The sequence below is a fragment of the Tiliqua scincoides genome, chromosome 11, assembly GCF_035046505.1.
Source record: "Tiliqua scincoides isolate rTilSci1 chromosome 11, rTilSci1.hap2, whole genome shotgun sequence".
Classification (NCBI taxonomy): domain Eukaryota; kingdom Metazoa; phylum Chordata; class Lepidosauria; order Squamata; family Scincidae; genus Tiliqua; species Tiliqua scincoides.
This window is the reverse complement of record NC_089831.1, coordinates 10,715,374-10,740,687: the sequence shown is the minus strand read 5'-3', so window position 1 is coordinate 10,740,687 and position 25,314 is coordinate 10,715,374. Positions and strand designations below refer to the sequence as shown.

Genomic DNA, 25,314 nt, shown 5'->3' with positions numbered 1-25,314 from the left:
CACCAGAATTGCCAAGGACAGCCACCCATCTGCACTGCTGTTTCCCTTCTACTCATATTGTAAGGGGACAATAGAGCAGAACAGAAAGGAAAACAGAGACATTCTAGCACACTACTCTTCTCTCCAATATTTCCTTTTCCTTTTCATTCCCCTCTTGCTTTTTTAAAATTTAACCTGGGTAGTAGTAGGAGGATAATAAATAAATAAATAAATAAATAAATAAATAAATAAATAAATAAATAACAGTGGCTGATGCAACCTCTTGTAATGGGGGTAACATTTGGTGTGCTGCTTCAGACACTTGGAGGTCACGAACTGGCCCTGACCACATATGCATGCCATAGACAGAGTAGAAGGCAATATGAATTACAGTCAACCCTTTTTATCCATGGGGGATCCAGTGCAGGATCCCTGCAGACATGTAATTCTTGGACACTCGAATCCATGGCCACTTCTGGTTTGAAAAGCAAACCAGGAGTGGCTTTTCCCCGGTATCCATGGCATCCGTGTGAGTCAAAATACACACACACACACACACACACACACACACACATATATGGGCAAGTCAGCAGCCAGCTCAGGGAGACCATTTGTTTGAAATATAGTCATCCTTCTTCCTTGAATTTTATGGGTATCATTCCGGTTTGGTTTTCATGGTTGTGATTGTGAACAAGGATAATTCCATTTCTGGGTTTTATGCCTGTAATTTTGTAACAGACTACGTGCTACACAGCATAAATATTTGAATGATTTACTAACTGCAAGCCGGCAGCACTTATTAATTTATTTAAGCCTTCCGGCCCCCGTGTACATGTGAACCGACAGTGCGGAAATCCACACAGAAATGCAATGGGCTACCGAGCAAGTGCTACCTATGGCGCGGAGTTCATTTCTTGCGCAGCAGGACAGATCAAGGTCAAAGAACTGCATGACAGATCCTCAGTAGCCATGCGGGTCCCTGCACAGCCATGAGACTCACTACAAGAAGAACGACCATCAATTGTGTGTGCATTTTAATAATCATTCCCTGTCCAGTTAATCAAACGATCCTGGAAAAACAAAAACTGCATCATATAGGAAAGAGCAGTGTATTTGCTTATGGGATCCCTAAGTAAAAGGATGATGGCTGCTTGTGGTCTTGTACAATCTCTCTCCTTTTCATTTACTGTGATCTGAAGGTTCAGTTTTTTGGTCCTGGTGTCCTGCAGTGCTCAGAGATGTTTTTTATAGTCTCTCTCTCTCTCTCTCTCTCTCTCTCTCTCTCTCTCTCTCACACACACACACACACACACACACACACACACACAGAGTGACTTTTTCAATGAATTGGCCAAGATTCTCTTTTCCATGCTGCATTTCATCATACATGCACACAAACCATCTTCCTATAAGAGTTTCCTATAATTATATAATCTGATGTGGTTTTAATAAAATTCTATTTTTTATTCCCCTCCCCTCCTTATTCTAAAGTGTTCTATACTGGTTTCTTATCATGACTTTTTTGGGTTCATTTCTACCCAATATTTCCTCCCTAATCCTCAAGATCTTTTAGAATAATTATTTAAATCAGGGGTCCCCAATCTTCAAGGACAAATGAGGGCTGGGAGTTCAGCTCCCAGTTGGGGGGGGGGGGAAACCACACACTTTGCACAACTGCTATCCTCTCAAAAGCAACTGTCATGGCCTGTCTTTTACTCTTCTTCCACCCTATCTGCCTGGCCAGAAGAGGGAGAGAGGAGGTAAATGTGGGAGAGGTAGGCTCTAAAGAGAGGAAAGAGCAGAAGAAGCAGGAAAAGGGCGATAAAATGGTGATGAGGGAGGTAAAAAGGGGGCAGGGAGGTTGTGTGTGGGGGCTGATCTAGCAGTGATGGTGCATGCCAAATCTTATTCCCTCTTTTTTTTTTAAACCTCCCTGCCACCTTTGTCTCCTTAGACTTGCATGAGCAAAATTGCTGGCGCAGGTCTGAGGAAAGACAGTGCGGAGAGGGAGGCTTATGGAGGGGCAAGGCAATTTAAATCCCCTTCCCCCTTCTGAAGCCTCCCAATCTCCCCCCCCCCCCCGGCTGGATACAGTGTACATGTTTTTGGTGCAGCTGTACCAGTCTGTGTGTGTGTGTGGGGGGGGGGGGAGGATAGGATTGGGATCTAAATATCCTTTTTAAATATAGTTTAAAATTCTAATCTAAATTAGATTGAGTATTTTTTTAAAAAAGTACGTTAACAAGAGTACAGAAACACAAGCTCAGAGAACATTCTCTAAATGAACACAAAGCAGGTCTCACAAAATGAAATCCAGACTTGGGTACATTTCCCCACAACTTGGGAACGTATTCACACATTAATTGTACCCCCTCCCCATTTTTTAAAATTCTAAATTCACTGTGAAAGGATACAACCGTACAAGAAATGAATTTTGATTTGATTTTGAAAATCTAAATCTAAATTTTAGTTGTAGGCAGAATTTAGTGACTTTATTCCTTTAGACGCAGTGTGTGTTTGAATGAAAATTTTGTATGTCCGGATGAATAGGAAGCCATTGAACAGCTGAAGAACGGTAGCCCTTTCAGGCTGTGTGACCTCCCTTTGACACCTCCGCTACGGTATAGACCACCTCAGGAAGTATCAGGTAATTTATACACCAATGGAGGACTCCAGACTTGCCTTTCAGTGAATGCAACACTTTTCATTGACTTCAAAGGAAGGGGATGTGAGCTCCAAGCAAAAGCCAACGAGATGAATTTCAAAGCTGCGAGCATGCACACACTAGTCTCTGCAGAAGGATTTTGCCGCACGCAACTCTCACTTGTCTCTACTGTGAGTCCCCACTGTGGCTACGAGTCCCCATCAAAAGGATGACAGTCGTACCAATCATCAAAAGGAAGCCATATGCCCCGCTCATGCACAGCATGGGAGTTTATCAAGCGACTGACCTTGAATGCAAAGGCCTTCAGTGCAATTCTCCGACTCTTGGCTGGAGCCCTCACAGAATTTCCCGCCATTCCTCGGAGAAGGCGCCGTGCATTCGCGGATCCTCATGTGCTCGCATGCAGGGCTGCAAACGGACCACTCGCTCCACTCCTCCCAACTGCCATCCACTAGACAGAAGGAAATGAGTGGTTAAGTCATCATGATGGGTGATACAGTTCAATTACTTCCTTCCTCCCTCACACTATGGTACTAGAGATCAGTGGCATACCAAGGTTATTTGGCCCCTGGGGCCTATAAATTGCTGGCACACTGCCCATGGCAAAATTATTCTCAATAATAGTCATGACAAGAAATGAATAGTAATAATGGCCAGAGAAGAAGTACAGACAGTGAACATTTTCTTTTACTGAACTTTGCAAGCAGATTGCCACCTATGTCATATATCTATATCATATATCACAGTATATCTGCGAATACTGTGCCACTGCAAGTTGAAACTTGTCTGAACTGGACCATTTTCCACATCAAACGGGTACTGGTATTGGCCCATGAAGAATAGTTTGACCCATTTGTGTCCACTTCCAGACTTGCCCCACCACCTTGGGCATCATATCAGCTGAACCTTCACAACCCTGACGATGATGAGATGTCAATGATGAGAGGTCTCTGGAAGGCTAACTGGGGGCTGCTCTGGGGCTGGGACAAGCCCAGGGAAGGAGCCGAGAGACAAGTGGAAGACAGGTAAAACAACCTCCTCTCCACTGCTAAACTCTGAGGTCTCGTTGTTAGGCCAGCAGCCTTCAAGGAACTGAGGGATAGCTGGCACAGAGGAGAAATCACCATCACCACAACCTTCAACGCATTGAGGGATATCTGTTATGTAGGAGGAAGCATCAGAAGTTGGAGATGTTGATGAGCCCTTGCGATCATTCAGTCCCACAGACTTCAAGTTAAGATTTAGGTTCATAAAGTTTAGAGACTGAATGGTGAACAGGGTCTCTTGTATCCACAGGGGTTGTGTTCTGGCACCCCCTGCAGTTACGTGAAACTGTGGATATGGGTGAATGCCTGCCCCCACACTCCGAAGCCAAGGGGAGCTCTCCAGGTCTTCCTCGGGTCTCCCAATGTATTAAATACACCACTTCATGGAGAAACCAGAAGTTGCTTTTTTTTTTTGAACAGTCGGGCCCAGAGGACCCTCTGTTTTGCTCCCACTGCTAGAATGTCGCCGAAGGGAAGAGGGAGGGGCCCCTTGCACGCTGCGGTGAGGCTGCCTGCGAAATGTAGTGCTTTGCACCCCCTTTAGCTATGCCACTGGGGGAATGGTAGCATGGTAGAGGGAGAAGGGATAGATAGGCTTCAACAATTTGGCCCTGCCACTGTTGCAATCTGAACACACACACACACACTATGCACTTTGGGAAAACAGCATCCATCAGCCCCAGTTGGGCACATGCATGCATGTGTGTATACTGCAGTGGGGGCATATTTAAAGCTCACTTACCCATGGAAACAGTTCTCATGTGCACACCCTTAGAGGCATTGCTTCCAAAAAAGGTCAACACATGCCACGGGATTAATTGGCTGTGTTTCCTAGTGCTCTGCTCCCTCTCCGCTGCTGCACACGCAATTTACTGTGTTGTACATTATTTGTTTATTGTTTCTAATGAAGCAAAATGTTAATTTTTCCCCATTGCTTTTGTTAGCTTTATAACTTTGTCGTCCACCTTTACTGGCATTCTCACAAGGCGAGATATAAATCCTTCCATAAAGGGAATAGAATAAGTCTGCCTATTAGGCTGCAAGCCTTAAAAGAGCACCTGTGAGTTACAGTGCTAAGTTTATGTAAAAGCTCTAAAAATAAATACCCATCAGCTTTAGGTATCCCTTTACTTCTCCCTCCATCTCTGTGCTGATCTCTCCACCTCTGTGCTGCTTGGATTGCAGACCAAATGAGACCACCCCCAAAGAAAAGAGACGTTTCTGGTTATTAATTGAACTCCAGAGACTTGCAGAAACAGCTGCATGCCCAAAATCTTAGGTTCACATCATTGTCTAAAGCTGTTATCCTGTGTAAGATACTTGGAAATTTAGCTCCAGTGTAGTGCTTCTCAAATGTTTTCTCACTGGGACCCTCTTTGTAGAATGACAATCTGTTGTGACTTACCAAAAGCAAAGTCAATCATTTGAAAGTGATGTCATGGCCAGAAGTGACATCATCAAGCAGGAAAATTTTTAGCACCTCCCATATGACAAAATCAAAACTAATTAAGTAATTAAATTAAAAACTTAGAATAAGTATAAGTTTAAAAACTTATTTAACATAAAGAAACTTCTTAACCCTCCAAGCAGTTGCTGATCTGTTAAAAAAAAAAAAAAATCCCAAACATCCCAAAGGCTGATATCCTACCCACACTTACCGAGGAGAAAGCCCCATTGACTATCATTGTTAAACATATCTAAATAGTAGAGGTTCAGATCTGCCACATTTCCCCAAATACAGTCACATACCATAAGAACATAAGAACATAAGAACAGCCCCACTGGATCAGGCCATAGGCCCATCTAGTCCAGCTTCCTGTATCTCACAGCGGCCCACCAAATGCCCCAGGGAGCACACCAGATAACAAGAGACCTCATCCTGGTGCTCTCCCCTACATCTGGCATTCTGACTTAACCCATTCCTAAAATCAGGAGGTTGCACATACACATCATGGCTTGTACCCCATAATGGATTTTTCCTCCAGAAACTCGTCCAATCCCCTTTTAAAGGTGTCTAGGCTAGACGCCAGCACCACATCCTGTGGCAAGGAGTTCCACAGACCGACCACGCGCTGAGTAAAGAAATATTTTCTTTTGTCTGTCCTAACCCGCCCAACACTCAATTTTAGTGGATGTCCCCTGGTTCTGGTGTTATGTGAGAGTGTAAAGAGCATCTCCCTATCCACTCTGTCCATCCCCTGCATAATTTTGTATGTCTCAATCATGTCCCCCCTCAAGCGTCTCTTTTCTAGGCTGAAGAGGCCCAAACGCCGTAGCCTTTCCTCATAAGGAAGGTGCCCCAGCCCCGTAATCATCTTAGTCGCTCTCTTTTGCACCATGATAGCATCAAGTCTAATATACTAAAAATAAAATACACATTGAAATGAATGTGTACCCACCTGAAATTGTCTCGTGGCCCACCTAGTGGGTCCTGACCCACAGTGAGAAACACTGCTCTGGTCCATATGATAACAAAAAATAAATAAAACTGCTTTCTTATGGGATAAAATTCCTTTTCCTTCAAAAAAAAAAAAAAATAGCAGGTCAGGGGCAAGGCTAGAAGGCATCTTGCTCTCCAAGGCATCTTGCTCTCTGTGTATTGTATGAGGTTGTGCACGATATGAGTGTTTGCTCAGGCAAACAGGAAGGAGAGAGAGAGGGAGGGAGGGAGGCTTAAGACAGAACAGTCCATCTGTTTCTCTAAGCCAGACCTAAGCCACACAACACATGTACCAGTGAACCAAAACTTTCAGGAGAAATCATTTTTTTCTGCATTTGAATGAAAGGCTCATAACAGCCTTAGATGAGGACATCAAATATTATTTATGATCCATGCTAAGTTTTTTTGTTTGAAACTTTTACTGTCTTCTCCACACTTTGTGCTTGTTTTCCCTCTACATTCATTTGGGTTAGGTCTCCCTCCCTCCCCCCGCACACACACAAACTGCTGGAAGCAAGAAAGAAAAGCATAGTCTCTGGAAAAAAACTGCTGACTGCTGAAGACTGGCTGTCAGTCTCAGGCTGGACCACAAGAAAAGTCTTACTCACACTTGACAACTTTATGTGAGTTATTATTAACAGTATTTATATACCGCTTTTCAACTAAAAGTTCACAAAGCGGTTTACAGAGAAAAATCAAATAACTAAATGGCTAAATTACACACTAAATTACACACTAGTGCCATCACAAGGGGGCTGCACCGGGTGACACCTTCAGAGAGGTGACACTAAAAGCACACCCCTAGTACGGAGCCCAGGTCTACCTGCACCCTGATCTGGTCATGGCCAGTAAAATCTCCAGAGCTCAGGTCTACCTGCCAAGTAGACACGCCCTCCCTGTCAGCCGGCTTCTGCATTTCACTCTCCATAAAGCCAAACAACTACCCTTGTATATGTTTGTTTTTAATGCCTATAAGAGACTTGTGTTCAATATTGTCTGTCAGCTGACTTACAAGAGGGCTTTTCTTGCCTTATGATCTTTACAACCCTTTGCCCTGCTTTATTTGATGCTACTCACATTCAATTTTTACGTATTAGCAAAGGCAGAATAACACACACACACACACACACACACCAAGATGCAGTAAATTCCAATTAAAAGCCTTTAGATATGAGCAAGTGACTGCTTGCAGGTGACTCCCGAGTCTTTTTTCAGAGTCTTCCACGTGCACGACTCACGAGTCGCAGAATCACCCAAAACCACACATTTTCACCACTCGAGTCCAGTCACCTGACTCGAGTTCCCAATACTGGAATTCACTTTTTTAAAGCAAATGTCTTTGTGAACTTTCTTGTGTTTTTGAAAAAAAAAACACAACAGCATTAAATATACTAGACAAGGTGGGCCATGGACTGAACGCCGGCCCATTCATGAGGCCAACTGAAACGGTCACCTCAGGCAGCAGAGGGGGAGGCACCCATCTCTGTTTGCTTATTTGCCTACGCTGCTTCTCTTCCTCCTTCCACTCCTGGGAGTTGAAAAAGAAAGAGGGGGATAGAAAGGAAGTTAAAATGTAGAGCGGAGGAGAGGAGATTGCTGAGATAGAACCCTGGAGGGTGGGAGGAGCTAGGCTGGCACATCATTGGGTAAGGAGACAGGCATAAGGATCCAGGGCTCTTGTTATGTTCTTACATTACATTCCCAATTTTTCATTGGCACAGCATTGTGGGGTGGCTTGCAACTCCACTATTACCACAAGATACAGTGGGCCCTCAATATCCAAGGGAGATCCATTCCTGAACCTTCCACAAATACCAAATTTTGCGAGTGATTAAATCTTCAGGGGGCACACCAACTGCGTCTCTGAGGGAGGCCTTCTGAAGTCCGGGATGGCTGTGTGCAACTTCCCTGCAACCTCAGAAGGCCTCCCAGATGCTTCGAACTTCCAGTCTGACGAAAAACCAGAAGTCTCCAAAGCATCCAGGGGGGCTTCTGAGGTGAAGGGAGGCTCCGTGCAGCTTCCCCACACTCAAAACACCTCTCGGGCATGAGTGGAAGGCATTTCCTGACAAATCTGGGAGGTTCTTGAGGTCTTCCAGAGGCTGGTTCAGCATCCCTTTGAGTCAAATCTGCGGGTGCGAAACCTTCTTTACTCAGCGTGTGGTTGGTCTGTGGAACTCCTTGCCACAGGATGTGGTGAGGGCATCTGGCTTAGATGCTTTTAAAAGGGGATTGGACAAATTTCTGGAGGAAAAATCCATTACAGGTTACAAGCCATGATGTGTATGCGCAATCTCCTGATTTTAGAAATGGGCTATGTCAGAATGCCAGATGTAAGGGAGGGCACCAGGATGCAGGTCTCTTGTTATCTGATGTGCTCCCTGGGGCATTTGGAGGGCTGCTGTGAGAAACAGGAAGCTGGACTAGATCGGCCTATGGCCTGATCCAGTGGGGCTGTTTTTATGTTCTTAACTACAATTCCCAGGAAGCCTTGCAGGTCTCTTGTTATCTGGTGTGCTCCCTGGGGCATTTGGTGGGCCACTGTGAGATACAGGAAGCTGGACTAGATGGGCCTATGGCCTGATCCATAGTGTATGGATCAGGTGGGTCTGTTCTTATGTGTATACAAAGGGCCTGCCATACAGTGTAGCACTGCTACAGTAGACTTGGTGCTGCACACAAATGGTTTTGCGGAGGCTATCTGGACTGAGTTGGTGGCATCTTCTGTCAAATAGATCAATAATGCCTTCCAGTGACTTTGCAAATGACAAGGAGCTCAGGGCGATGAGTTCCCCCTATGGCCTTGGCAAGCTTGCATTTAGATGTATGAAAGAGCATCTCTCTCACCGGGACACAGTGAAGTACAGGTGATTTTCTGCACCGACATTCCCTCACAGAAAGCCCCTCCGTTGAGAGGAGCGGGGTTTGTGCAGGTCCGAGATCTCTTCTGCCAGCCTTTGCCACATCTCACGTTACAATTGGACCACTCCGTCCAGGAAGACCATCCTCCGTTCACTGCAACAGACACAGGAAAAAGCAGGATTAAGATCTTCTCAAGTGTCATTTCAGAGCCGTCCGACATACATACATACAGATATACATTTTCTGCACAATAAATTCCAGGCTCAATTGTCGACCGAAACAAACTCCTGGACGCTATTATATAAAGGACTTGGTGTCAACAAACAGCATGTTTGCACAAGACAGATGTGTATGTCGGGATGCGCTGACGATGACAACAAGATGCTGGAGAGAGAAGGGGGGGCTAGCACCTTCCCCCAAACACATTCCACTTAAGGGATAAACACAATCCTTTAAAGGCAAAAAGATGAAGAGAGGTTGTCGAGACATCCTTCTGACTTAATCAATAAAATGTCATTCTGCACTTTAATGAGTAGAAAAGAAGGGATGCTTCTGCTTTTCCCCCTTGTCATTTAGATCTGGTTGCTTAGAAAAGCTACACAAAGGCATATTTTACTTGAGGCCCTAAGATATAGAGAGAGAAATTATCTGACAAAGGGTGATAGAGTTTCCAACAGAGAATAAGACAGATCGGCACAGGCAAGGTTCTTTGTCTGGCCAAATGGTCCAGGTATATCTCAGGTCTGGTTCACACACTCATCAGCTCTTCATCTTATTTATTTAAGGAATTTATATTCCATCTTTCCACCCCACTTAGAGGTCCTCAAGGCAGCTAAAGGAGCAAGTTCAGACAGTGGCCTAGCTAATGCCTCTGGCATCTGGGGGCACAAACATTTTTAACACCCCTTCAACAAAATCAAATTCAACACACACCCTGGTGCATTCGGGAGGCGGCTTGAGGCGTGGGGAGACAAACCAGAAGTGCCTTTCTAAGGCCTTCAGGAGATCTTCTGAGGTTCTGCCTCTGCCTTGGGATCCACTGTTGGAGGTGTAGATTGGCACCCTCATGGTGTGGTACTCAGGGCAATGTACCCCCTTGCCCCCCCTTAGCAATGCCACAGATATAAAACTGACACATGACACTGTAATAAATGGAGACAGAACATACTAGGCATGCACAGTATGGTGGGGATCTTGTTGCTGAGCCTCTGGACAATTTTCAGGTTCTCCCCTTTTCTCCCACCATGGTTGCCTAGCTACCTTTTAATCTTTTGTGGTGAAAAATTTCAACTGGGAATGGTTGTTTAGTGAGCAATAGGAGTGTAAGTTATGATGGAGCCAAGTCCCCAAGCATTCTCATCAGTTGTTAGACCTGCCAATCAATCACAGTTTTAACAAGCAAATGAACGATCTTGCGTTTAACTGTTTACTCAATCCGCTGATTAAAATGCATATTGAGATTGCTGCAGCCAAGAGATATTTTTAGAATAGGTAAGGAGGCTCTCTCTCTCCTCCCCCCCCTCCTTTCTCCATTACTCATTAAAGCACAGTCAAGTTGTTTATTCTTCTGGAACAAAAAGTCATTAAGTGAATCCAAAGTAGCAGTGAACTGGGTGCTCTTTGGCAACAACATTGCTAGTTTCTGATCACTTTTTCTGTGTACAGTGGAAAGACTCACCTTATTTAGCAACACAATGGTAGGGATGAGGGCAAGGCATGATAATTAAACAAAGATGGTGGTGACCAGCTTGGCTGCCCACCTACTCCACTAGCAGAGCTGTCCAGGCGTGGGCTTAAGGTGGCACAGCCCCCTTGTGCTGGACTCTGAGTTTTGTGAACAGGCCGTAAAGCATGTTTGCATCACCTCAGGAGTTGAGGAGGCTGGTGCATAGGCCACGCCGGTTCCTGGAGGCCAAATCCAGACCCTATGCTGTGAGTTTGCGCTGGTCAAGGCAGACTGCTGTGGGTGGGTGGGAGAGGTTGGAACGGAGGCAATTTAGTTGGCAACCTTCAGTCTCGAAAGACTATGGTATTACGCTCTGAAAGGTGGTTCTGGAACAGCGTCTAGTGTGGCTGAAAAGGCCGATTCGGGAGTGACAATCCCTTCCACACTGGGAGCAAATGCAGTCTGTCCCTGGTCTGTCTCCCTGGCTATGGGCCTTCCTTCTTTGCCTCTTAGCCCCAGACTGTTGGCCAAGGAGGGGGCATTTTTGGACAGGAGGAGGGTGGTCTGGGATGTGGATTGGGCCCAGAAGAGAAGAGGGATTGGCCGCAGCAGTGCAGGCCAAATCCTAACCCCTATTCCTGCCCTGATCATACTTTCACAGGCTGCTTGGGTTTGCACCAGTGAATATGCTGGTGTAGATCCAAGTAGCCCCAAAGGGGTGATTGGGGCTTGACATAGGTTAAGGAGAAAATACTCCCTTAACCCAAGTAGCCCTCCAGTTGGCACCTACCTTTTGCTGGATACAGCGCACGCCACTTGACCTGACTGTTCCAGAACAAGTTAGCTTTAAGGCCTGTGCTCTATGGTTGTGGCACTTACACTTTGATGGCCACATGGTTTGGAAACTGGCACTGCGTCTCCATACATTCAGCCTATGTGTTTGGCAGATGACATGAAAAGGACTTTTGTGAATATGTCTTCAGCATTAAGATCCTTTCTTGGACCTCCAATTCAAATCTGGCTTTAAAGGCCACCTGCATTGAAAATGAATGAAGGAACTGGTTCATTGTACCAATCAACAGTTCAACACTCGCCAGCCTAGTAGTTACAGCATTTCACATCCACTGACCGTACACCACAACTGTGGCCGACATGCTCCTTCTCCTGGCAACTATGTTAGTAGCCATACAGGTGTAGTTCCCAGAATCCGACAGGCGAGCTTGACGGATGATTAGGTTGTGATCGGCTCGGGTGTCGATGTTCTCGTCTTGCTTGGCGTCAATGGGTTCCTCATTCTTCAGCCACTCCACCTGGGAGACAAAACGTGGAAGACCAGGAGTGGGTCAATTAATTCACTGATGTCCAACTTCAACACCCTGCCACTCCAAAGTCTCAGATGGCTTGAAACACTCATCACTTTGTGAAATGGATTGGCAGTATATTAAGGAGAGAGAAAGTAACTCTTCACACAACATGTAATTCACTGATAGGCTTCTCTGCTACAAGAGGTGGTGATGTCCACCAGCTCAGATTGCTTTAAGGCTGAAGGCCCCAACTCTATCTCACTTTTCAGCACCGATGCAGTCGCAACGCAGTCTGAGATAAGAGAACAAACATTACCTTGAGGACACCTCTATGACTGCCCCCCCCAAGCTGAATGCCACCACCCCCCATTGACACAGCTGCATCAGCCCTGGAAATTTGGATTAAGATTGGGAGCCAAGTACATTCATGAAGGATAGGTTTACTGACCGCAAGTCAGTTTGATAGCTAAATGGGATCTCCATGCTAGAGGCCAAATGTCGCTTAATAGCAGTTGCTGGGGGGGGGGGGATGTAATTCAATGGCTCATAAGAAGATCCACCCTGAATGGATCAGGCCAACCTCCTGATCTTGTCCACTTCCTGTTCCACAAAGTAGTGTATCAACTGCCTCTGGGAAGTCAACAAGCAGGGAACAAAGATAGACCCCTCTGATGCCACTGTTCACCTACAACTGGTGCTCAGAGTGACTCAGAACCTAGAGGTAGATATGCAGTGGGTAGATATGCAGATATGTGGGTTTGGCACCCGTGGATTTAGTGCAACAAGGGGGGGGCAAGCCTATGTCTGGAGAGCCTCAAGAGCCTCCCAGACATGACCGGAAGTCTCTTCCAGTCATGTCTGGGGGGGGGGGGGTTCTGAGGCGGAAGGTGTTCTGAGGCACAGAGAGGTTCAATTTTTTATCAAACCAGAGGTGCCTCTCCAAGGCATCCGGGAGGCCTTCTGAGGCATGGGGTGGCCATGCATGATCTCACCACACCTCAGAAGGCCTCCTGGATGCTTCAGAGAGGCACTTTCAATTACTGGTGTGGCTCTCCCCCTAGATTTAATTAACTGTGGAATTTGGTATCAGCAGGGTTGAGTTCCAGGAATGGATCCCCCACAGAGACTGAGGGCCCGCTATAGTCATCATGGCTAGATGCCACTGACAGGCTTGTCCTTCCTGGATTGATCTGATCCCCCTTCACAGCATCTAAGCCAGTGGCCATCCACCACAATGTTCTTAAAAGTTTGTGGGGGGTAGAACAGGGGAGAGCTATTGCTTTGAGGCAAAACCAAAACAAGAAAAGGGGATCACCACAAGACAAGACGAAGAGGGGATCCTCAAAGAGATGGTTTCATATTATGCTCATGGATCGCAAGAAAGCATCTTGGTTGGCCACTGTGTGAAAATAGGGTGCTGGGTGAGATAACCACTTGGTGCAATTCATGGAGGCTCTTCTTACATGGTTAACAGTGAAGGTTAACCCATGAATGCCCTTAAAGTTCTCTCTGCAGTATACATTGAAACATATACCCACATTTTTCCAAGAATAAAACACAAAATATAAAGCATACACATGATGAACAGGTGTTTGAAAATAGGTCATGTTTGCTTGTTCAAAACCCCCAATGTCATACATATGAGCAGAGAGGCTCAGAAGAAACAGGCAATTCAAAGGGGAGAGCGACAAGACCGTATTCAGGTTAAATTAAATTCAGACAAAAATAAAAATCACAGTTAGAATTATATCAAATCACACAGTTGTGTCCAATTTCACAACAAGAACTGGTGTAGGGTAGGGGCTGTGAATCAAGATCTCCCCTGATCATGTCTCACTTCTGCGATGAAATCATTAAAGTGGACAGAGGCTGAAATCTTACACACACTTATCAGAGAGCAAGCCACCTTGAACTCAGTGGCACATACTTCTGAGTAAACACGTATAGGACTATTAACTTCGGCTGTTAGATAAGCTGCTTCCTTTCAGCCTCAGTCTTCCCCATCTGGAGTATGGGGTAAATAAGGCTTACCTTACAGGGTGGTTGTAATGGCAACAAGATAATACACATGAAATTATTTGAACACTTAAGAGTCCTATACAAATGCCACGCTTTGCTACTATTGAATTGCACAAACACCACTACCCTGTGAGTGATGTATTTTTTCCAACTCACAGAGCACATCTTATCTGTGGCCCTCAATCCAGAGTAACTATCAGAGTTAATGTTCACTTCCCACTTCATTCAGCCACGAGATGCTTCAGGGACAGCACTGCTCTGCTTGGTCTCTTTTGGAGATATTTAAGACCTCTTTCCTCCAGTTACCCATCTATCCAGGGTCCTGAAACCATTAGAAGTCAGAACAGGGCATGCCCCCCCTTCCCTTTTATTTGACTGACTGACGAACCGATTGCTTGCTCTTGTCCAGCCTAACTATGCACAGTGAGATCCTGTGCATCTGATACATGAGAATCGCTGTTAAAACATTCCACTGTAAACATGTTGCGCTTGCCATTTGATGCTGGAAAAGGACCAATTTCCATGCTCGACAAAAATTCAACTGTGTTTCCAGCCTATGATTGACAGGCCAGCGTACAACTCGGAGAAGACTGCCAAATCAATGTCATGGGAGATCGCCATAACGTACTTCTGTTTTGGCATTTGGTCACTGAGAAGCCGCAAAGTCAAAGTTTGTGACAAGTGATGGTTTCATTGATGTGCATGGATTGTTCAACGGACCATATTTTGACATAGCTGAGAATCCTTTACCCCAGTATTCCATGCACTGTGAATAGCCCTGATTAAATACACCTACACTAGCTGTTAAATATGAAGAACAAGGGAGCTCAGGCTGTTTTCATCAAATAGATTTCTAAATTCCTTGAAATAAATCCAAAAAAGATTAATATTTCCCCATGTTCTTTCTTTCTTTCTTTCTTTCTTTCTTTCTTTCTTTCTTTCTTTCGCAATGCTTAGGGATGTCACAAGAAATAAACCAAGGGAGTCTGAACTGTTCCCAGACTGATTTCTTATGCGCAGGCTGGCAGCAAACATGGCCCTCATGCGCAGACGGACACAATCCCTGCCACTGACAGAAAAGCCACTATGGGGCAGAGAGAGTCTGCTGCTAATACATCTCCCCACCCCCAGCCAGGGTAAATATTTAAGAGTGACTTGGAGCTGGGTGAAGCGAAGGTAGAAGCAGAAGTAACTTGGGGCAACCAACCACTGCTATCTGATCTGCTGTTTCCCCTTCCTCTGTCCCAAAGCAAACTGGGGTTCTTTAGAACTGGGAGGAAGTAGACAGCAGACAACAAGGATCAGGTGCTATATACAGTGGTGCCCCAGTATCCGTGGGAGGTTCCATTCTGGAACCCCACCCCCGTGGATACTGGAAACTGCGGATATGTGGGATGCCCCTACACCCGCTGCACTCTCCAGAGGTGCACTCTCCAGAGGGGAAGCTATCCAGAGGTGAGGGAAGCTATGCTCCCCTCACCTCTGGAGGCTCTTCAGAGGCCCACAGAGGCTGTGTGTGTCCACTCACAGCCCCTGAGGGGCTCAGAATGACTGTTAGAAGGGGTTCAGCAAAACCAAAAGTGACGCTTTTGATGCTTTTAAAAGGCATTATAAGGCAAGGGAAGCCCTCAGTGGCGAGTAAACACATGCAGCCTCTGTGGGGCTCAGGGTGCATAGGGCTCCTGCAACCACAGAACCGTGGATAAGTTAAACCGTGGATACAGGATCCACAGATACAAGGGGCTCCCTGAAATTGCTTGCAATACTGTTGGGATTTGTGCAAATCTCTGAGCCAAATCAGGGCATGCTTGTGCATTCCTAGTCAAGATGGTGCATGCTTCCTTTATCTGTTACCCTGCACATGCCCAATCTCGTCTGATCTTAGAAGCTAAGCAAGGTCAGGCCTGGTTAGTACTTGGATGGGAGACCGCCTTGGAATACCGGCTGCTGTAGGCTTATACCATAGTCTTTCAAGACTGAAGGCTGCCAACCTTTATCATGTTTTGCTGCTGCATATCCTCAGATTCACTCATCACTCTGGCAACCTGGTCCAGCCATCACCACTTGGATTTTCAACTAAACCAATAGCTTCTCCATCACCGTTGATCTGTGCATTCAACGGTTCATGTTCACAGGAATGCTCAGAACGCACACATGCTCTTCTTCATTGCACATCTCCACCCTTCACACAAGTGAGAAGTCTGATCTACTACTGTCATGCCTGGAAGATGAGATACCTGTTAAATCATACAAGCTGCACTGTAACAGACGGAGCAGCCATTCTTCAGATGTCGAAGCCAGACATAGTCAAAACACTTCCCGAATACACCCACCAGGTCTTCTTATTATCACAATTAAAACATGCAAGTTGTGTGGTGGGAGCTAGGACTACTCCTTTCCAGGCTGCCTGAAACTTCAACAAGAGACAAATGCAGCACAGCTATCCATCAAAGGGCTATTGTTTCCACAGTGAGGCCACTTAACTGTCAGAACTTTTCTCGTGGATGTCAACAAAACCACATGGCTCAGTTTCTTTTCAAAGGTTTTGACACAGAGCGTTGATGATCAAGGATAGGTGCTGGCCTTTATCGGTGATGAGAAGGTACTCCCTGTTCCAGTGAGTTTCACAGTTACCCCACCTGCTCCAAGCAACCCCAAGAACGTCAACGCTTGTACAGTTGTTGATGCTTCAGATGTTAGCACTGACGAACACTAAAGGAGTCAAGAGACATACTGTGGATATTGACATTCCGATACTAGCAGTAGGAAGAACATAAGAAGAGCCCTGCTGGATCAGGCCAAAGACCCATCTAGTCCAGCTTCCTGTATCTCACAGTGGCCCACCAAGTGTTTCAGGAAGCACACTAGACAACAGGCACAACCTGCATCCTAGTGCCCTCCCCTGTATCTGGCAATCAGAGGCAGCCTGCCTCTAAAAGTTTGCACATACCTACCATGACTTGTAGCCTGTGATGAACTTTTCCTCCAGAAATTTGTCCAATCCCCTCTTAAAGGCATCTAGGCAAGATGCCGTCACTGCTTCCTGTGGCAAGGAGTTCCACAAACTAATCACATGCTGGGCAAAGAAATATTTTCTTTTGTCTGTTAAAAGAACTGTCAAATGGCTGTTAAATGAACTATGTATTTCTCTTAAAACAGGTAAAAAAAAAAAACCTTCAGAAACCACTGAAACTCATGAAATCCTTGCCTGCCTAGCATCAGAGATGTCCCTTGTCCAGTCAGTGTTTCATGCACTGACTGGACGCGACATCATTTCAGCATTTGCCAAAATGGTCAAGATGGAAACCTTTCTCAGAAATTGTGGTAGGACTGCTCCAGAAAGCAAAACCACCCTCTGGTATCACAAAAAGAACACTCAACAACAATGGCAAGATGCATTTTTTTGGTACGCAATGGAATAAATAAATGAGCATCAATGACTCATTGCCGTAGAAATGAAAGACAGGCACTGTTCTTAATTCCACCTATATCTGATGTCTCCACACAGTGCAATTAAAAGGGCTGTATGATCATTTTGGTGACAAGACACTTATTCTACAACCCACAATTCCTTTGCCTGTGGGCTGGTACTAGCCACTAATCAATAAAAAAAATGATTGTGAGCCACAGTGACCAAGGTCTCAAGAAGCAATTTGCAGGTCAGAACCAACATGTAGCCTCTGAGTCAAGCTGTGGTGGTCGCTTAGGAAGTGGGTGGAGGTGGCCATTGACTGCCTATCTGCATGTCCACCTGCCTTCTCTAAGCATCACAGATGCTGTAGTTCAGCACTCATCTCCACACTTCCTCGGCCGCTCTAGCCCAACACTCCCCTCTTCTCCACAATTCCACTGTAGCCCAGCACTCTCCTCTTCTCCATGCTTCCTCTTCCACTCAAGCCCAGCACTCTGCTCTCGACTTACACTCAAATCCACCACTCTCCTCTACACTTCTGCTTCAGTACCCTCTTCAAAACCAGGAAGCGGCAAGAGAAGTAGCTGTGGAGATGGGCAGACAGAGGCTGACAACAGTCCCTGCCAATCCACACATAAGAGCTTGCCTTAGTCAAGATTCTTCGACAGCCCTGCCCACAACCTTCTTCCGACTTGGTAGGCAAAGACCCCTATAGGCTACTCATACTCAAGAAAAGCTACAATTTCACCATTATTTTTTTTTTCAAAGTATCAAAATATGGATGTTGCACACCTCTCCATTCTCAGACCCTCTGTGTAGGATATCCTTTCACTGTGAAGAGTTGGCACGTCTACTATGCTTTCAGAAAGTCAATTCTCCTTATCTGGTAGGGTTAAATTGCTGAAAAACCTAGTGAACATAAGAACAGCCCCACTTAGTGAACATAAGAACAAGAAGACCTGCAAGGCATTCTGGGAATTATAGTTAAGAACATAAGAACAGCCCCACTGGATCAGGCCATAGGCCCATCTAGTCCAGCTTCCTGTATCTCACAGCGGCCCACCAAATGCCCAGGGAGCACACCAGATAACAACAGACCTGCATCCTGGTGCCCTCCCTTGCATCTGACATAGCCCATTTCTACAATCAGGAGGTTGCACATACACATCATGGTTTGTAACCCGGAATGGATTTTTCCTCCAAAAACTTGTCCAATCCCCTATTAAAGGCGCCCAGGCCAGTCGCCATCACCACATCCTGTGGCAAGGAGTTCCACAGACCAACCACACGCTCAGTGTGGATATTGAATCATTGAGCCTGTGGGGAAAATGGGGTTAGGTTCCAGGGGACCTTCTTCACCATACACTCTATGGGCTTTATGAATGTGAATCTTGATTTGAAGACTATGAGGCTGGGTGATAGCGAGGACTCATCTAATCTCCAATACCTGATGCTTCCTCCTCTATGTAGGCTATCCTTCAACACGCTGAAGGTCACTAGCCCAATAATGAGGCCTCAATGTTCTGCAGTGGAGAGGGGGATTGCTTCACCCTTCCTCCTCCTCCACCCATCTGTAGGACTCCTTCCTTGGGCTTACCCAGCCCTATAGTATCCCTCAGGTAGCCTTCCAGAACCTCTCATCATTGCCAGGGTTGTGAAGGTTCAGCTGGAGTACCCGAGATGGTGCCCTAGATGGCAGGGCAAGTCTGGAAGTGGACACAAATGTGTCCAATAAATCTCCACAGGCCAGGACTAATGCCCTATTGATGCAGAAAATTGACCCAATCCAGACAACTTTCTAAAAAGCACGGTATATAATTGGCTGGATGAGATTACTGCAGCACCAGGCATCTCTTTCTGTCGCCTCTGCACAGAAGGTACTACCTTCTGTTTGCGAGGAGTCCCTTCCTCCTGCCACAACCTCTGTCACCCCTGCCTGCCTGCCTGCTTTAGTGCCTCCCCCCTCCCACCGGCACAATATTCCTGGATAAGGAGAACAGAGTCACGGATAAGGAGAGGTAGGTGGTAATTCTGCCCCTTCCAGACAAACAACTTTGCAGGTCGTGAATTTGCATATAAAGAGAACTGACTGTATCTAGGAATTAGCAAGCAGCAGTTAAGTTGCAGCGTCTCTCCATCTCAAGCTCAGGCAGATAACCTCAGCTGGAAACCCAGTGGTAGAAGGGGCTTGTAATGCACAGGTAATCAGCTTATGGATCTGTGGGCTACGGGCATTCATTAGCACGCTGTTCTACGCAGATGGTGGGCAGCATGTAGACTTTTTCTAGTTTATAAACAAATCCGCAGCCACAGACTAGCACGGCCAATTAGAAGCCACGCCAAGCAGCAGGTGCCTTCTCCAGCGCCATCCATCAGTTTGAGACAGAAGCAGCAAAACAGACGTACCCTTCATTCGCCACCTCGCTGCAAGATGATACTGTCGGGAGGAGGGAAGAGGGCAGAAAGCAAGAGGCAAAGACTTTGCAACAGCGATTCCTTGATACATTATCTTGAGATGCTTGTTGAGCCTGGCATAAAAGCCACAAGGACTGGTTTTCAGCTACAACAGTGGTTCCCAAACTTTTTAGCACTGGGATTCAATTTTTTTTTAAAATGACACTCTATCAGGACCCACCTAGATTTACCAGACTTTTTAAAAAAAAGTTCTAAAAATGTTTATTTATTATAACCAGGAAAAAAAAAACCCTCACACATTTGTCTCCCAAATTTACACACCCTTGCAAACTGCAGGAGCTGAGCTCTTTGCAGGGTAATTAGCAACTACAGTATCTGATGTTTGAACAGCCTCAGGGCTTGAGGCAATTAGTTATATTTCCATCACCCTTTAGGGACTGATCAAAGTCAGGTCATGACCCACCTCTGGGTCTCGGCCCACAGTTGGGTAACCACTGGTCTAAAAGTTACCTAGGCAACTCTAGATGTTGTAATAGCTATTGTCTATTTTCCTCCCAATCTTCACTCCCCCTTTCCTCTGTGCTCCCTCTGTCTGGCAGACAATTAGGGTTAAGACAGCTGTCGTGTGGTGTCCACTTCTTTGGGAAAACAAAACAAAAAAGTTATCCACACACTAAGGGCCCAATCCTACCCAACTTTCCAACACCGGTACAGCCTCAATGCAGCCTCAAGGTATGGGAACAAATATGCCCATACCTTGAGGAGGTCTCTGTGACTGCCTCCCCACCACAGGATGCAGTGCACACCACACTGGCATGGTAGCACTGGCTTTGGAAAATTGGATAGGATTGGTCCCTAAATTCAGTGAAAGCAAGGAATTCATGCACTGAGGAACCTAAGGATGTGGAGCTTGGTGTCAGAGGTCAGCCAGGTTGGGTGCTGGTCAAGAACACATCATCATAATAGTGATTATTATTCACCCATCCAGAATACACCACTGAACATATCGGGATTAGTGGTGGGTGTCCAACACAGCATTCAGAAGCAAGAGGGAGGTGCCCCAGAGTGTCAGGTTCAGGGCTTTGTCTCAGAATCTGCTCCAGAAACCTGGCACTGATGCCGAGGAAACTTAGCACATTATGGGATTAAAAAATGGACTGGGTCATGGAGGCTGCGTGAAGAGGAGGCACAGCTGGAGAAAGAACTTAGCTCAGTGGTAGGTACATGCTTTGAACGAAGCTGGTCCCAGGTTCAAACCCTGGCATCTCCTGCTAGGAATGGGAAAGACCCTTGCCTGATACAGAAGGAGCAGGAAGGTGGATGCTCAGTGTTTTGGCCCTTTAAACCCTCTGAAGGCAAGCAGAGCTGTATTCGAGACGCCTTTGCAGGGTTCGGATGGGGCCAAGTCTGGCTCAACACAGGTTCAGGGGAAAAATCCATGGATAAAACATCCAGGGGTAAAATCCACGAATAAACAGGCTCCACCTGTAGACTAAAAACGCACTCATATTGAACTCTTTTTTATCGTAGGTAGCTGTCATACGATTAGTCACAGGCCTTGTCCTCCAGGATTGCGGTGTCGGAAGATTTTAAAGCTTGAATCATGAACTAAATTTCAGAGCGACTGTCTATAACACAGAAAAATAACCATCTTCGCCCCCCTTGAGATCAGGCATGCTCTGCATTGAAATGCTTCCATCAAGCTCTGCTAAATCACACAATGATCTAGGAAAGAAATGCAGGGGCAGACCTGGATTAACTCCACGTCAATATATAGCACAACGGCGAAATTAGCATAATCATAAATTTGCTCCAATTACAGGATGCAGCTTGGAAAGAGCTGCTTAAAACATTACTCAAATGAAATTGGTTAAGCATCCTGCATCCCAGGTAGAGCGAGCAAAGATTAGTACTTTCCTTTGCATAATATGGACAAGGTTATCCATCTTTCGTTTAATTCAAGATATAACAGGGGCCAAGAACCACCAATCTCATGCATTTTAGCAGAGAAGGACCCACACAACCGCACCGGTCTTTTAGGTAATGAAGTCCAAGAATGCGGCTTGGTCTCTCGAAAATTAATCAAACTAATGCATGCATATGTGAATTAAAACAAAAATCCGAATACACCTTGTTAAGATATTCTCCTGTCCCTGTACATGTGGGGGAAAACACACCTTGTTCAGTTTCCAGAGTGCAAGTTGGGAAGGCTTGAGGGACTTGTAAATGTCCACCTGATTATTGATGCTAAGATGGTGTCTAAAGCATGATGTCAGCATGGGCAACGTGCAAAGAGTGGTCAATGACATCACTGGGCCTCTAGCCAAACCTTGACATCATGAGTCAAGGTTTAAGGTGGAACCTGATGCCACAATCTCACTCCACCCACCAAGAGCTCAGTCTGTATCCACTGCTGTCCAAGAAGGACATCTCACATCAACTCATCTGTTCTTCAAGGACTTCTGAAGAACATGTGACTTGGGTCCACACTTTTCTTTTGTTGCCTTCTTTCCTGACCTGGTATTTTGCACGGAGCAGCAATGACATGGAGCAGCATGCTGAAGGTATGATATGCACTAGTACAGGGAGAATGGTGTGCATGTTGGTATGGGATGCTGGCACTATTTTCATTTGAGGCGGGTGGGTGGTGGATCAAATAGGGCCACCAAGTAGAGATGAAGTGCAAGCCCCATTTTGAGTCACACCCTGTTCTAACAAGAGCAGACCCAATTCAAAACAGGGTCAACCCTTTACTATCTAGAGAAAGACCCCAATCTATAATCTTGGTGGTTCATCTGTTTATCTGGAATCCCGCTTCTAACCCTAAAGAATCAACAAAATCTTGATGAGCTGCAGTCAACCATGGTTGCCATCATAGCCTGAATGCTTTCAGGTGGCGGGCTGGATCTAGCCCATGGGGCATAGGCATAGCTAAGGGGGTGCAGGGGGTAGCAGTTGCACTGGGCATCAAGTTTTTAGAGGGGCAACAAGCTGAGCTTGACACTAGTAATAAAAATTGTGAAAATCTTGGTATGTATGAATAATACCATCATGTTATATATCACTGGAAAGGTAATTTAATGCAGAATGCAATGCAGAATGCAATGAACAAACTGCATTGGAATATCTGTATTCTATCAAAAGTTATGGCCAATTAACCAGAAAATAAAAACACAACTGCCTTATGGAACAAAAAGTGGATTTTCTTAACTCAAAACTGACATATAAGATTGATTGTTCTGAGAGTCAATGATATGTTATTATGTTTTTGATATGTTGCAATGACATGTTATCATGATACAGCATGAAACCAATAAGGTGTTAATATGAGTCAGCTCTCATTTCCATATATCATAATACAGTTACCTCTGCTAATTGGGTAAAGACACAATTCTTCAAGTGGTGCTCTTCTTATATATAACAGAGAGTGAATAAACCTCCCTCTTCACCCCAGCACAGTGTCTCGAAACAATCAGGGGTATACTTTTTTATTTATTTACTTAATTAAAAAAAAATTGGGGGGGGGGCGGCTACAAATCTTCTTTGACCCCAGGCAGCAGATAGATGCCTGTGCCACTGACTGGGGGGAGACAGCAGAGCAAGTGGGTTGCGAGCTGCTGGGGGGGGAAGAGGTGGGCTCCCAATTTTCACATTTTAAAAGCCCAGGCATGACGTCACTTCCAGTTGTGGCATCACTTTCGGGGCAATATTCTGAGCTTGGTACCGGGCTACATGATCATTAGATATATCACTGGCCATAGGTTGCTGACCTACGGTTGCTGTAGGTCAGCAACCTGCCCGTGGACTGTAGGTTGCTGACCTCTAGGCTATCCTTGCTTCCACACTTCTGTTGTCAAATTTGGGCCATAGGGACACAAACATTGGCTTTCTGATAATGAGTTACAAATGAATTTACATGATCAATCATTACCTGGATCTTCCCCAGTTTCCTGAAGCTGCTGCAATTGCCAAATACAGGAGGGGGGCCCATATCCACGGATCTCAAATCCATGGATTCAGTTATTTGTGGATTGGGTCTGAGAGCCCCCTGTGCCCCTCCATGTGCTCCCCCAGGGAAGCCCTGTTCCCTCACCTCCAGAGGGTCCTCTGAGCCCAGCAGAGGCTGTGGACACCCTTATAAGGCATTAAAAGTATCACTTCCGGTTTCATGGAGAAACCAGAAGTGATTTTTTTCACCTCGAGGGCTCTGTCTGAGCCTGGCAGAGGCTGCAGATGGATGTCTGCAGCCTCTGCTAGGCTCAGGGACCCTCTGGAAGTGAGAGGAATGGAGCTCCTCTTGACTCCGGAGGGTGGGGGAGGCATTTGCCCATATGCGTGGTTTCTCTTAACTGCGGGGGATTCCAGAATGGATCCACCCCCCTAGATACAGGGGCATGCCTGTATTGAATTTGAGTTGATAAGAAATATTTGGCTTGTAGCAGCTGTTTCACATATGTGAGGACAACTCAACCGTCAGGCAGTGGGTTGACGGGGGGGGGGGGCACAGAAGAAGAATAATGGAAAAAAAGGGAATAGAAAGGAGAGGAAAGGAACATAAGCGTGGAAGAGAGAAGAATGGTCGGCTAGAACAGGGGTCTCTAAACGTTTCGGCCAAAGGGCCACATCAGATATCTGGCACAATGTTGAGGACCAGGAAGAATAAATAAATAAATAAATAAATAAATAAATAAATAAATAAATAAATAAAAACAAACAAACAAACAAACAAACAAACAAATAAATAAATTGGAAATGGAACTTAGATGAATGAATGAAAGGGCTCAAATGCCCAGGATTTCTCCAAGCACCAACACAGCCCAAGAAATAAAGCACACACTTAAATGGATCCCCATTCCCCCACCCCACAAGCACAACTCCGGTTGTATTTGGTCAACTGGACCAGAGGCTCTTAGGGGATCAGAGGCTGGGCATGGGCCAGATAGAGGCTTACTGTGGGCCACATCTGGCTCCCGAGCTGGGGTTTGCAGACCCCTGGGCTAGAGCATCTCTAACACTCTAGCCAACAGTGGCCTATTGACCACAATAGGACTTACTTCAGAGTAGATTCACTTGGTGGAACAGGACTGACTCCCCCTTATTTAATTATTTCTTTTATTTTAATTTAATTATTTATAATTATTTATTTTAATTTGCTTGATGATGTCACTTCTGGCCATGACATCACTTCCAATGGGTCCTGGACAGATTGTCATTCTAAAAAGTGGGTCCCAGTGCTAAAAGCTTGAGAACTGCTGCAATAAGTTGTTAGTAAGTTGACATAGGTGTGTGTGTGTGTGTGCGACTCTACGAGTTTTCAAAATCACTAAAATCAGAGTTTGGAGGAATAAGACCATCATGCTATATATCAATCAATGCGTAATTTCATACAGAATGCAATGAAACAAACCACATTGAAATATCTGTGTTCTAACAAAAGGTACAGCCAAAAAACCAGTGGGGGCGGGGTGATGGTACATCACCACGCCCGCCACCTGAGGCGTTGCCC

The 25,314-nt window shown here is 45.6% G+C and overlaps 1 protein-coding gene across 1 annotated transcript in view; it reads right to left on the bottom strand.

Moving 5' to 3' along the window:
- UNC5D (unc-5 netrin receptor D) overlaps positions 1–25,314 on the bottom strand; it is a 224,785-nt gene that overhangs the window by 93,147 nt on the left and 106,324 nt on the right. The window contains exons 7-9 of the mRNA XM_066639671.1: positions 11,788–11,968; positions 8,978–9,145; positions 2,931–3,095 (exon numbers count right to left, since the gene is read on the bottom strand). Coding sequence (XP_066495768.1) covers positions 2,931–3,095; positions 8,978–9,145; positions 11,788–11,968 — 514 coding nt within the window. The remainder of the gene's footprint in view (positions 1–2,930; positions 3,096–8,977; positions 9,146–11,787; positions 11,969–25,314) is intronic.